The 14,343-nt window shown below is 42.0% G+C and overlaps 1 protein-coding gene across 1 annotated transcript in view; it reads left to right on the top strand.

Moving 5' to 3' along the window:
- LOC145440219 (uncharacterized) overlaps positions 1–14,343 on the top strand; it is a 108,062-nt gene that overhangs the window by 55,638 nt on the left and 38,081 nt on the right. Inside the window, exons 57-70 of the mRNA XM_080317789.1 lie at positions 620–760; positions 1,448–2,572; positions 2,636–2,762; positions 2,828–2,947; positions 3,398–3,539; positions 4,048–4,225; positions 5,247–5,492; positions 6,520–6,806; positions 7,958–8,075; positions 8,481–8,863; positions 9,984–11,089; positions 11,543–11,685; positions 12,138–12,632; positions 13,243–14,147. Of these exons, the coding sequence (XP_080173915.1) occupies positions 620–760; positions 1,448–2,572; positions 2,636–2,762; positions 2,828–2,947; positions 3,398–3,539; positions 4,048–4,225; positions 5,247–5,492; positions 6,520–6,806; positions 7,958–8,075; positions 8,481–8,863; positions 9,984–11,089; positions 11,543–11,685; positions 12,138–12,632; positions 13,243–14,147 (5,516 nt within the window). The remainder of the gene's footprint in view (positions 1–619; positions 761–1,447; positions 2,573–2,635; positions 2,763–2,827; positions 2,948–3,397; positions 3,540–4,047; positions 4,226–5,246; positions 5,493–6,519; positions 6,807–7,957; positions 8,076–8,480; positions 8,864–9,983; positions 11,090–11,542; positions 11,686–12,137; positions 12,633–13,242; positions 14,148–14,343) is intronic.

The raw sequence follows: 14,343 nt of genomic DNA, 5'->3' as shown, positions 1-14,343 counted from the left end.
GTAAATAAAGCTTTTAAAAGTAATACTGCTTGCCTTTTATCAAGAGTTACAGGTGCGATAAAGTAAATAGTAATAAATGCAGTGATAAATAAAGTAAATAAAATTCAATTCAAAACCAAATTGCGATTTCTGATGCAACAATGTCGGGTTTAGAATCACCATCATTACATACCTATCCTCGCAACAAAAATATAACGTAACATAGCAATGGGCAGCGTAAAACAGTAGTGGAGAATCGTAAATAATAAATAAACGGTATCAAAGTATTTTTCTGTATTACAATGTAGTGATTGATCATTGCAGATAACCAAGGATAGACAAGTGCAAGAATCCCGTCTGGTGACATAGGTTTTGTGTTATTAACTTTGATGAATTTGAATTCCAATGCTCATTAGCAAAATGCATATATATCTGTGGATAAAACAGAAAACATAACCTGCAAATAATGAAAATGGCAGTTGTGCACACGACGGAGATATACATTTTTAGTCGTGAATTTCCATGCATATCAAATATCAAGCAATTAATCGCGATGTAGTTAGATGCGTCATTATATTGTATGGAATTTTTAATGGCAATTGCGATTAATTGATTACTACTGTTCTTTTCATATCGGTAGGACGTGACTGGAAACCGTGCCCCGCCGGTACATACAGCAACGTGACGGGACTGTCGGATGCACTCGAATGCCTACCGTGCGAAGCTGGTAAATACTGCGATGGTACCATACTGACCGCTCCAAACGGAGATTGCGACGAAGGTATGATAGGTCCATTTCTAGCAGTATTCAATTTATCATTGTCACGTGCTGTTAGTGATTAATTAGAGGTGGCTACTTCCGCAAGATGTATCTCCGTCACTAACTCAACATTAGAGTTAGGTGCAATCTTGTGAAGTTGGATTTAGGGCTATTTTGCTGAGTAGTTATGACCAAATATTCATAAAACCGATGCAAGCATATCCGAAAACTTTTTCCGTTCCGTTATAACTCCCATGAAATAATTTACAGTCAGACAGATGCAATACAGCACAGTCACAGCTAGTGGAAGAATTCACGTTATTTTCACTTCCTAGTATCATTTTATAGTGTCACTAACTTTAATTAAAGCTAGTTCTTTAAATCTGTGTTCTATAGTGGTGAGAGCAAGTCAAACTCAGTGGTGAAGGTTTTCGTTAGTCAAACAGATGCGTGATCTATTCTTTATACAGTTCATGCTTGAAAAATCTGATTCGCAGCTGCAAATCCACAGTAATGAATTTGGCTTTGGTAAAATCTGATATGAAACACTGAGACAAATGAGGTCTAGTTAAGTCAGAAAAGCTCCTGGCTAATACATTGTTAAGCAAAACACATCGTCCAATACAAAAGAGTAGAAGTAATCCCTTTCAGATGACATCCGTGTGCTACAAAACCGTATGGCAATTAATTCCCAATTTCGATTAACAGGTTACTTTTGCACTGTCGGGGTCAACATTAGGGCCCCCGCCAACGGGACCACGTCCGGAGAAAACTGCACTTGTTCCGCAAATCAAAACACCGGCTGGGGCGGGATATGCCCGAGGGGCTTCTACTGTCGCGGGGGGTCAACATCACCAGTGCCTTGCGAAAATGGAACTTATGCTGACGAACAGGGCCTGTCCGAGTGTAAAGTTTGTAAGGCCGGATTTTATTGTCCGCCTCAAAGCGAAACTTATTCGGACAAGCCGTGTCCGAGCGGTCATTACTGCCCCGCCGGGACTGAAATCGGGGAAAAGTACCCTTGTCGACCTGGGTATTTCAACCCTAATATACAATCTGAATCGGAAGATTTCTGCGAACTATGCTTACCGGGAGAATACTGTACCACAAGCGGAATGTCGTCCACAGATGGTAACTGCTCGGAAGGGTATTACTGTGTTTCGGGCAGTGATGTGCCCATGCCTTCAAACCCGTCGATGGGTGGCGAATGTCAACCTGGATTTTACTGCCCGTCCGGGGCTAGCTCACCATATTCATGCCCAGTCGGGTGGTATTGCCAAAACAGCAAATTGCCTGCCCCAGAAGGTGAATGCGCCGCTGGATATTATTGCGTCATGAATGCCACTCGACCACAGCCTGACGGTAGTGACCCGACTGGTTACCCATGCCCTGAAGGAAATTTCTGCACCAAAGGGACTGACTCAATAACCCCATGCCCCATCGGAACTTACAGCAATACACTTGGACTGCGCTCCGAGTCGGAATGTAATAACTGTTCGGCTAGGATGTTTTGTAACACAACTGCCGCGTTGGACACGGCCGGGCTTTGCGCGGCTGGGTATTACTGCCCGGGCAGTAATATACAAGCGGACCCGCCTGAAAATGCATGCCCGGCGGGCTACGCCTGCCCAGTGGGGTCGGACCTGCCTACTCCTTGCGATTCCGGGTACTATCAGGACGAAGAAGCCCAGTCTGAGTGTAAATTATGCCCGGCTGGTTGCGTGTGTAACGCCACGTTTGGCCCGGTAACCAGTTCATGTGCGGTTTTGTGTCCAGAAGGTCATTACTGTCCTAATGGAACTAGATATGCGGAAGAGTTTAGGTGTCCAAAAGGTAATTTTTATTTATTCAGTGGCAAGGCTTATTTCTAATATGCACACATAATTTCACGTTCAGGCACATATTTTAACGGTACTGGATTACAATCGGAAGACGACTGTTTACAGTGTCTTGCCACTTTTGCTTGTGACACGGAAGGCTTGGACTACCCTACCACCAAGTGCAGCGCAGGGTATTATTGCAGGTAAGATATTAGTGGGTTTTAAACAGTTGCAGATCGATATTAAGAGATTGTCTGCTGTTTTCAAGGTCATCTTCAGACTCGACAACTCCAAATCTTGCTGCAGAACTAGCCAACGAGTGCCCTCCAGGGTTTTATTGTCCGGAAGGCACTGCTGAACCGATGGGGTGCCCGATAGGAACATTCAGGTATGTTCAATGTTCATACAAGCCCTGATTAGGATCTTTCAAAATGTTGCAAGCGAATGAATTTTGGCAATTTACCCCCGTACCTAGAAGCCTTGTTGGGAATTATTTTACTTGGTGCCTATGAAAAACTAGAATGCATTATTCACGAGTGTATTCATAATAAAATATACCATCATATTTGGCGGCAATGGTTCGGAACCACATAAAATACAACATTTTTGCATGAGAACAGATGGCACTGCCTATTATGACATCGAAAAGTACAAATGCCTTTACTCATAAAATAACTCAGGCCCATCCAAAAACTTTGTCTGACTCCAACAATTTCATAACTCTATGGTAATTTTTGTTTAAAAACTTTTACAGCACATGTAATTTATAGGCAATAGCTACTCCTAAAATATGAAATACCGTACGACGCTAGCAATTAATATTAATACTCAAATTTAGCTCCGCGTTTGGTTTGATGAACGAAACCGAATGCACCCAGTGTACGGCGGGATACTTTTGCGATTCGACCAATCTTACGTCCTACGTCGGGCCTTGCAGTCCTGGATTCTACTGCCCGGTCGGGTCTTCCAGTGCGGAAGAGGTATAGTGTCTATAACATTGTTTCAAAATGGTATGCATTGCTGGCGATATGACACCATCTTTTTTTATTGTTATATTTTTATGAGAAAATACTAGTACTAAAGTGGAAAGTCATTTTTGGATAGCCATTTATGATGTCATTAGTAATTTTGTGTCTTCCACAATGAAACTTCTTTCAATGTCAACGGTAGTCAAATTTGATAAGTACTAGAAGTTTGTAACACCTAAACCAAATCTACATTTTATTACTATAAACGTGATTACATGAGCACCATGCGGACTTTCACTTTCAGAGTTTTATTTTTATTTAAAATTATGTTTAATGATAGCAAGTGAAGTTTTGTATTTTTGGGAAAAAACTCAATCTTGAAAATTATGCCTGCTGCAAATAGGAATTTTATTCAGTTAGGTGAGATTCCTATTTTTATAATTCATCTCATGCTAATTTACATATATATATGCAACCGTGCCGATGGCATATTTAATTTTTCTCTTTGCTTTAAATGCAGATCGAATGTGACCCTGGATCGTACTGCCCCGGCGGTACTGGCACTCCTCGGCCATGTCCAGTATCAACTTTTTCCAACGCCGCCGGCCTGAGCTTGGCGAGCCAATGCTTGAATTGCACGGCAGGGTTTTACTGCGAAGACAGAGGTCTGACTAACGTCACCGGCGCTTGTCTGGAAGGTACTGATTATACAATTCCATTGAGAGAGAGAGAGAGAGTCTTTATTTTCATCCGATCAAAATACATAACAACAGACGGCAATAATGGTGGTACAGAAAATATGCATGCACAGTATTCGGTATTGGATAGGAATGACTGGCACGACCTTGAGGGTCTACTAGTCTGATCACACCAGCATCAAACAGTTACACTTGGATGATTGGTTGGCACAGAAGTATTATGCTCTTCGTCGGCTGATCTAAAAAACCTTGTAAACCACGATAGGTAGTGTGTGACCTAGTTTATCATCTCGTGGCCAGGCAAGTGTCTCAATAACAAGACCAACACCATGACATAAGTAATTGCAATAATGCAGCATCTTAGAGGTACGGAAATTCAATACACAATTGATTAATATATTCATATTGAAATGAACCCGAATATTTTCGACTGACACTCGTCAGGGGTAATCATTAGCAACTAGTAGAGAATTGGAAAAAAACATTGTTTATCAACAATCGTATCACAATATCGAGGCGAAGAGAGCGCTTAAGATCAATGTACTATTTTTAATTGGTAGCCTGCACAACAACAATAGTAATTATTTTTTTAATGATCAAGTAGATTGTCTACCTGTATTACCGAAGCGTTGTTTTTTAACCCATACCTTCTACTGTGCCCGTTTACAAAGCCAGAACGCTTGCTTTGAAGATGTCAAATTCTTCATTTTTATAAGGAAAATCTTCATCAAAATTTGCTTCTCAAATAAATTGGTGTTCCAAACAGACATGGTATGAGAAATGTAAACATTGCCAACACTGTGTATCAATTACTTTGCTTCTACACTTAAGGCGATCAAGAACTCAATCAGATTATCAGATAATATCATATTCACAGTGCAGATGCCTTTGAATAAGTGCTGTTTGCTGCCCGGAAAATTAGTAATTAATAGTCAACTATTCACTGTTTTCAAGTGAACAGATTGACTAATGCAAAATTTGGCGATCGAGTGTGATTTTGAGCACTATTTTCCGCACACAGGTTTTTATTGTCCGTCGGGAAGCTCGTCTGCCACGGAGGTAACATGTCCGATAGGCACTTACTGCCCTGGTCAGTCTACCGATCCCAGAGTTTGCAAAGACGGCTTCTACGCGCCGACGCAGCAAATGGCATCTTGCGAACTATGCCCGGAAGGATTTTACTGTTTGTCGTCCGATGTTATCCCGGGCGATTCCGACTCTGTGAAAACGCCGTGCGCTGCCGGATATTTTTGTCCTAACGGGACTGGTATGTATTTTCAGGAAAATATTCGTTCGTTGTGATTTACTGGTTTTGTAGGTTGTCTCGATTTGCAGAAATGCATCCCTGAATTTAGGTTCCAATCTTCAATTTGTATTCTGTTACCTTGAACTGGTGTGTGACGATGATAATACAAGACGCTCTTTTCGATTAATCAGTCGCTTATTCTATCAAAGTCTTTCAACACGGCGCTATCAAGCATGATTTCCCTTCTATTTGTATATAAAAGAGTAGAGATTTGGGCAATTTCTTGACTGTTCTATTTCTACCGTCTTTCATACGTGGTGCCAAGATAATCATCGACTCCCAGTCATTTTGTCACAGTATCGGATATTGCTTGGCCACATGGCCAGTCACAGCGATTCCAGTACGGTAGCTGAAACATAATCTAGTCTTAATTGTAATGACTCGAGTCAAGTAGCAAGTGACGATTTTCAGCAAGTGCCCCACTTTCCACCAAAAATTTTATTGTTTTATCATCAATGAGAATTAAAGTTTTTATACTTTTTCCCCATCCTGGGAGCCTTGAAACCTGGAATAGTGGTATCAAAGCACCCAAATCATGCGGTATTAATCCATGCACGTTAGTGGAAATGACTTTCCTATAAAGACGTGATATACAAGCAAAATTTCCAGAAAGTGCAATGACGTAGATAGGCATGTCCAAATAAATACCAAATTATATTGAATGTGGTGCAGAACTGGCTAAATTTTGTTGCAGTATCATATAAGGTACATATTTTACCTTTCTACATCATCCATACTGTTATGGTGATGAGATCAGTGATAGTCAAATGCTCCACTCGATTTGGCGAGGGAGTTAGCGTAGTGGTGACAATAAGTGTCTTCTACCCGGGCGGCCCTCAATGTTGTCAAGCCACATACAGAACCCTGCCTGATGTTAAACATTGATATTGCGCAGAAATGACACAAACGTTTTATCACTATCTGGAATTTAGATGCTGCGACTTTGTCATTTTGCGCACTAACTTAGTATTGTCATCCATTTCAACAGGACCTAACCAACAACCGTGTCCCCAAGGCACGTACTCTACCGCCACCGAGTTGTCATCGGTAGAACAATGCACTCCTTGCGATGGTGGAAAATTTTGTGAAGGTGTCGGAAAGACAAGCGTGACGAGAGATTGCGACCCTGGTTATTATTGCGAGTCGGGAGTGTGGAATGCGCAGCCTGTCACTGAAGACGGCGTTTGTAATATAACGTTTGGCTCGCCGTTTCCCTCCCTTGGAAATATATGCCCGCCTGGATTTTATTGTGAAGCGGGTAGCAGCAGTGCGCGAGTAAGTTAAGTCGAAATTATTTCTTTTCCTGAAATTGATATAGCTTTAGCCCACCTAGGAAGGAGTCGGAGGTGGTGGAGTAGTCAACGTTTCTGTTTAATTAGAAGCAGAAGAAACGTCGTGAATTCCTACTCAATTAGAAGTAGAAGTAGCGAATTGGAAAGAACGCCATATATCAACAATCATATCACCAAATATGACGTCACATGCATGGAATTTATAATAATCAAGATGTTCAAATTATGAAAAGTAAGTTTTTCCCCCTAAAAAATGCCTATTAGAATTGAAAGTAATCGCTATATTTAGATACTTGGAGATTTGAAAGGTGCCATGTAATTAGCTGTAGCTACAGCCGGCATCAATTTTCACAGAATCCAAGACACAACTGATGACAATCGCTATATGACTTGTGGCGCAAAAATACTGGACAAAATGCCATTGGCATATTCTATCGTCTTGATTAGGGCAAGTTTTTGTTGTCGTTCAATCCGTAGAAAGTTGCATTTATTTTTGAAAAAAGTTGAAAAGTTGCAGAAGCTGCATTTTGACCACATTTTGCTCGGTTGACTAAAAAAAGGTCAATTTTCCGGCTCGGCTCCCGAAATACCCGTAAAAGCGTTACTTTGGTGCTGATTTACGGTGTTTCAGTCGAATTTGGCCGTGTATTTCACCAAAATCGAAAATACTATCATGAAAAATCAAGAAAGCTGCAAAAAGTTGCATGGAAAAAATGGACAAAAGTTGCAAAAAGTTGCACTATAAGATTCCTTCAAACAGCTTAAAACAGCATTCTACATATCTTACGAGTATTTAGGAAGCTGCCGGAAGCTGTAAAAAAAAGTTGCAAAAGCTGCAAAAACTTGCCCTCGGCTTTAATGACTGTAGATTGTTTCGACCACAAAAACTTAACCAAACCCTATTTTGCTCCGAACAAATAGAAATCTTGAAAAGTGTGTAGTTAAGCTTCAAAAACTGCTGAAGTAAAGTCTGAGTAGTGGAATAGTATTGAGTAACTAGTGCCAATTCAGAAAAAAACATGCAAGGCTATTACCAACCTACAAGACTATTCCCACATCGGCTCGAGTGGCATCATTGGCTGCTTCTTATCTTTTCTGTCTTCTGAATTTAATGGCCCTGGAATCGTTTCTCAGCCTTGCGATCCTGGATTCTACATGGACGAGTATGGAGCCTCAGCGTGTTTTGTATGCCCAGCCGGATATTATTGTCTGACCAGCACCGTCAACTTTACGGCAAACCCCTGTCCCATAGGTGAGTGCGATTTAGAAATTGTAACCCGATATTAGTTGGATTGACAGACATGTGTATTTCTGTTTTTTCGACTGATGTAGTCAATTTACTTCTAATCAGTAATTTTAAAGTTTATAGTATTATTCCAATCTGAAATTTAAAAAAATTGATATTTCAGTATATGAATATCGTTTATGTTACAGTTGTTCACATGATATAGTCTATTTCTCGGTCTTGCTATAGAGTATTTATAAGTATTATATCTATAGTTTTCAAGTGATGCATTAGCAACAAGGAACTCAGTCGAAACTCGGCTATATGAACATATTTTATTGTGATATTGAATTCCTGTAGTTCTAGACTAGAAGCCTCTACAAATGAAACATTGTCCGTAATTATTATTGACAAAGCATTTTGCTCAAATAGGTCACTACTGTCCAAACGGTACGACATATGACACACAGTATTCTTGCCCCGTCGGGACCTACAACAACCTGACAACACGCGGAGATCTGAGCGACTGCCTGCCATGTCCTCGGGGACGATACTGTAGCACCCGGGGCACTGTGGACCCAGAACCTTATGAATGTGAAGGAGGTTATTACTGTACCGGCGGTGCCACCACACCTCAGGACGGAGAAATTTGTGAAATCGGACATTACTGTCCGGAGGGAACCACTGAACAAATTTTATGTCCCGCGGGAAGGTATTGTGAACGACCGCAACTTTCTGACACCAGCGGTCCGTGCCAGGCTGGGTTTTACTGTCCCAATGGCTCGATCGTGTCCAATCAAGAAGACTGCCCTGTGGTATGTGACTTTTTGTTGCCATTTTCTACATTATGCGGTGTGCCATAATTGTGCCTGAATGTTTTGCACCATCTTGTAATCCCTCATGAGGTAGGATGACGTATAAAGAAGGCCAATAAAAGGTAGCTCGGGTTCTCACTTGAAAACACGCCATGGCTAAGTATCTGGACCAAAGAGTTCTTCTATGTTGAAGAGAGCCTTAGTCATTATTCAATGTAGCGAGAAACTTTACTTACTACTACTGCCAACTACAGCCAACTTGTCTGACATCAAACACAAATAACCTGCTTAAAATTTCTGTCCTTAACATAGCGTCCCACTTCTTATTTATTTGTTGGGTTTATCAGGGTCATGATTATTTGAGGTGAGTGTTCTGAAATTGTAAAATGCAGTCATTGGTTGTTGTAATGACTATAAGACACATCTCCTACTGGAATTGAGCATGAGCATAACTTGAAGGCCCTTGGTTACATAGATAGCTTGTGAATCAAGTACTAGGCTTTTCGTCGAGTCGACTGTTCAATTATTACTCACTATCTAACCTGCTTAAAATTTCTGTCCTTAACATAGCGTCCCACTTCTTATTTATTTGTTGGGTTTATCAGGGTCATGATTATTTGAGGTGAGTGTTCTGAAATTGTAAAATGCAGTCATTGGTTGTTGTAATGACTATAAGACACATCTCCTACTGGAATTGAGCATGAGCATAACTTGAAGGCCCTTGGTTACATAGATAGCTTGTGAATCAAGTACTAGGCTTTTCGTCGAGTCGACTGTTCAATTATTACTCACTATCACGTCATAACAGCATGAAGGATGCAGAAGGTTTAAATATGTATCTTTTATGCAACCAGAAAGAAGAAAATGCCAGTTCTAATATACGTTAGAGATAATTCGTAATTTTTCGCCTTTTTCATTGATCAAGATACACAGATATGTTATTTCACGAATGTGTGTAGCTTTGAACTACATATTTTGTAATGCTGTGATACAGGAAATCGAGGTTTCAAGGCTTCCATGGGTGAAAATACTGTCGAAAGCATAATTTTCGTCGATAAATTAAGTCTTAGTGGTAAACGTATAATTTCAGTACGGTTAATCGATTTTTACTTCTTTTCAGGGATTTTACTGCGAACAAGCCACTCCTGTCCCAGTAGCATGCCCGGCTGGCACGTTCGGGTCAAGCCCCGGACTGGCGTCCCGGTCACTGTGCAGCGACTGCACGGGCGGCAGCTTCTGCGCGTCGGAAGGACGCGACTCGGTCACAAACGATTGCGACCCTGGCTACTTCTGCCCTGGAGGAAACACAGCCCCCGCAAACGCAACACGGGAATGCTGGCAGGGATACCACTGCCCCGCCGGGTCATCACAACCATTACCTTGTTATGCAGGATTTTTCCAAAATTTGACTGGACAGGCATCGTGTCAGTCTTGTCCCGAGGGATATTACTGCCCGCCTTCTGTTGCGGTGGTTACACCCACATTGTGTCCAGAAGGGTCATATTGCCCCATCGAAACAGGCATTGATAACGGCGAACTTTGCCCCCCGGGCACTTATAATAACCAAACCGGACGGTCCACTCAGTCCGAGTGCTTATCCTGCCACCCTAAATACTACTGCGCTGGATTTGGAAACACGGAAGGCACAGGGGGTAATAGCTTGTGTTTACCCGGATATTATTGTGACGGCGGGGCAATGAATGCGACCCAACACTCATGCCCCCAAGGGACTTATTGTGTTGAAGGTAGCGCCTTTCCGACACCATGCCGGGCCGGTACTACTTTGGCTTCAGAAAATAATGTCCAAGAAAGTGATTGTGATTCGTGCGACCCTGGATTTTATTGCCCTCAAAACTCTACTTCCACTGGGGAAAAATTACCATGCGACCCAGGGTATGTATGTTCTGGTGGTGCTTACGTTCCAAACCCCGTGGACAATATCACGGGTTATGAATGCCCGCCCGGGCATCGGTGCCCTGGCGGTGTGCCAGTCGAAATTCAATGTGACCCGGGCACGTACCAGCCGTTACCTGGACAAGATGCCTGCTGGGATTGTGAAGCTGGAACGTACTGTCCTGACGTGCAAATGACAGATTTTGTGATTTGTCCAGAAGGGAAATATTGTTTGGAAAGGGTTTCTTTTACCAGCGACTGTCTGATTGGCACCTACTCTAATCTTACTGGCTTGAAAAGTGCTGCAGAATGTTTGGGATGTCCAGCGGGCAGGTGGGTTCAATTTGGTATTTACTTTCGAGTAATGTTTAAATTTCGCTGAAAACTGATGCCCATGTTCATTAGTGCTCTGCAAATGTGACTTTTATCTAAATTCTTTTCGTTACCAACTTCGGTTGCTTGGCTAAGTATGTAACGATACGACTTAACTAGTCCCAAAAATATTATATGCTGCAATTTTATGAGGAAAAAAACTGCCGTAAGTGTGTATTTGAACAGAATTCAATTGTTTTTCGAGTTATATTCATGTTGGTACCATCAGAAAAGGTTGATTTATTGTTGGTGTTCATTTATAGTTGACATTTTGCACTAGTAAACAACTCATGTATCTCTGACACGAATGATACTATTGAAACAGTCGTGAATTAGGTTGTTTATAATGAACTCTATTCAATTTTTTACGTATTCCAGTAGTAAAGTAAACCTGAAGTTAATTTTACTTTTAAGATACTGCGATCTTCCGGGACTTACGGATCCGTCAAGTTATTTGTGCACAGCTGGGTATATATGCAACGCAAACTCTACCTCTACGAGCCCTGCCGATGACGGCGTAAACGGACCCTGCCCTGTGGGACACTATTGCCCTCAAGGTATGACAACATATTATGATTCGTGCTTATGTATAGATATATTTTTGATATACATGTAAAAAAATACTTGGACGTTGTGGAAAACTTTTTCCTTCGAGGTATAAGAGTACGATTGAAGATGTCCTACACTTGTACAATGTCCTCGTTCAAGACTAAATGCATGATGGTTATTGCATTCTGGAATAATACCATAATATTACCTTTTTCCTTCATGCACACTTTTTCAAGAGATTCATTCCGTATTCCCTACCTCAGTTTGTGTCCATATGACATATCTGCCTATTGGAGTGAATAGATCATTCTTGACTATTCTCTGACATAATGTTTACCATTCTATTTAGTACTGCAATAGTAGTAGGCCTACCTGAGTAAAGGTACATATATACTACTATAAGCCCTGTGTATCTGTTCTCTTTCTCTTTTGGTAGATAAGTATTTTTTCATTAATTTAGGAACGCCAAGTCCAGTCGAGTGTCCAATAGGCACTATACGATCAGTGGTTGGTGCCGCGTCAGAAGATGATTGTAGCCCATGCCCACCGGGACGATACTGCAGTGAACCGGGGCGCTCGACTCCAAATGGTGACTGTTTGGAAGGGTATTATTGCCCCGACAACGCAAAGATAACCAGTCCGCAGCCTACCGGGTATCAGTGCCCTGCCGGAAGCTCTTGCGGCAATGGCACCGCAGATCCAAGTCCATGTGATGCCGGGACGTACCAACCCAACGTGAAAGAAACCGTGTGTTTACCGTGCGAAATTGGACACTTTTGCCCAAGCAATTCGTCCACCCCGGTGGATTGTCCAGCTGGAAATTACTGCCCCGCCGGATCGCCCTATCCTATATCTTGCAAAAATGGATTTTACGGTAACGGGACTGGACTGCAAGCGCCCGACGATTGCAGCCCGTGCATTACTGGATCTTATTGCACGAATGGTGTTATGACAGGTAAGCATAATTATTAGATTGAATCCACAATTCAGGATACAGAACTTTAGAAAATTACATGAACCAATAACTCAATATATATTGACTGAATAGATAATATTAACATATGATATATTATATAATAATATATATAATATATTCACTAAAAGCTGCTGATGAGAGTCAGTCGAAGAGCTTTTAGTGAATAAATTAACAATATCAAGTAATTGTATTGTGCACTTAGGATTGCGTTGTGGAAGTTATGATATAATGAATTACAAGCTGTAGTACAAGGGTCAAAGGTATGTTATGGAAATGTGCACTTATTATTCTCAAACCATATCGTTCATTGTAAATTATCTGCTCTTCATAATGTTCAAACGTTTTAAATTGATTGCCAAATGTATTTCTACTGTTCAGAAGTGCTCAACTACGTGTAGCCTACTTACGCTGCATACTGATGTGGTTATTTTTTTTAGACAGTTTTCAGTTTTTTAGGTAAAACTATTCCTAGAATACTGACTTCTACTTATCATTGAGTAGAAATATCCAGCGTTTTTACTAGTTGTACTCAAACATCATCATTGTTTACTTCGACCATATGTAATTCATCCGTGTCCTTATTTCGCAGCCCCATGCGCGGCCGGGTATCACTGCATCAGCGGCAGCCCCACCCCGACTCCAGACGGGACATCCCCAGAAGTGGGGGGTCCCTGCCCGTTCGGATACTACTGCCTCGAAGGAACCATCGACCCACTTACCTGCCCCGACGATCTCGTGATTAGCAACACTGGGGCAAGCTCTGTAAACAACTGCACCACATGCCCCGCCGGTTACACCTGCCTCAATTCTACTATACCCCTTGAATGTGAGGCGGGACACTACTGCCCCGCCAGCACCGCGATGACGCCATGTCCAGTTGGTACTTATTCTAATATCACAAGGGCCACTAGTGTTGGCGATTGTGACCCATGCACTCCGGGATACTGGTGCTCAGAAGAAGGCACTGTTGACCCGACTCTGTATCCATGTCCAGTTGGACACTACTGTCCGCTTGGCACTGGCGGGACTCCGAATGAAACATCGGTCCTGGAACCAGTCCCGTGTCCCCCTGGGACTTACAGAAGCGACGTAGGTGCCGGGTCACTCGGCGAATGCTATGAATGCCCCGCCGGATATTACTGCCCCAATTCTACGACCGTGTGTTATAACTGTACCGATTCAGCTATTACTGGGCAAGTTTGCGATTCAGGCATGTTCTGCCCGGCAGGTTCAGCTACGTATCAATGGTGCGAGGCTGGTTTTTATTGTAATGAGACTAAAGATAAGGTCGAGTGCCCTGCCGGATATTACTGCCCGGAACGATCGCCTAGTCCTACCCCCTGTCCGGACGGTAGTTATTGTGATGTTGGGGCAGTGAGACCGACTAAATGTCCGTTGGGTTACTTTGAAATCGATGGTTCTGAAAGGAGGTCATTTGTGGATACTTGTTCTGCGTGTGCTGCTGGATCTTATGGTGCTGCGGAAGATAGAATGGTATTTTTTCTCTCACTATTGTTATGCTGATTGCATGTTTACAATATTTTTGTTTAAATCATGCTTCACTTTACATGATGCTTCTTGCAAACAAGCAATTTAGATTGGTCACTATTCTGCAGAAATGTGTGTCTTATGCAACGCGCTAGCAAAGTGAAACCAAATTTGATGTGTGTATTGTTCTTATGTGTGCAAT

Source organism: Botryllus schlosseri, chromosome 6, assembly GCF_051294905.1.
Source record: "Botryllus schlosseri isolate E-star chromosome 6, Bs_hap1, whole genome shotgun sequence".
Classification (NCBI taxonomy): domain Eukaryota; kingdom Metazoa; phylum Chordata; class Ascidiacea; order Stolidobranchia; family Styelidae; genus Botryllus; species Botryllus schlosseri.
Note: the sequence above shows the minus strand (reverse complement) of the source record. Positions and strands in the feature narration are given on the sequence as shown.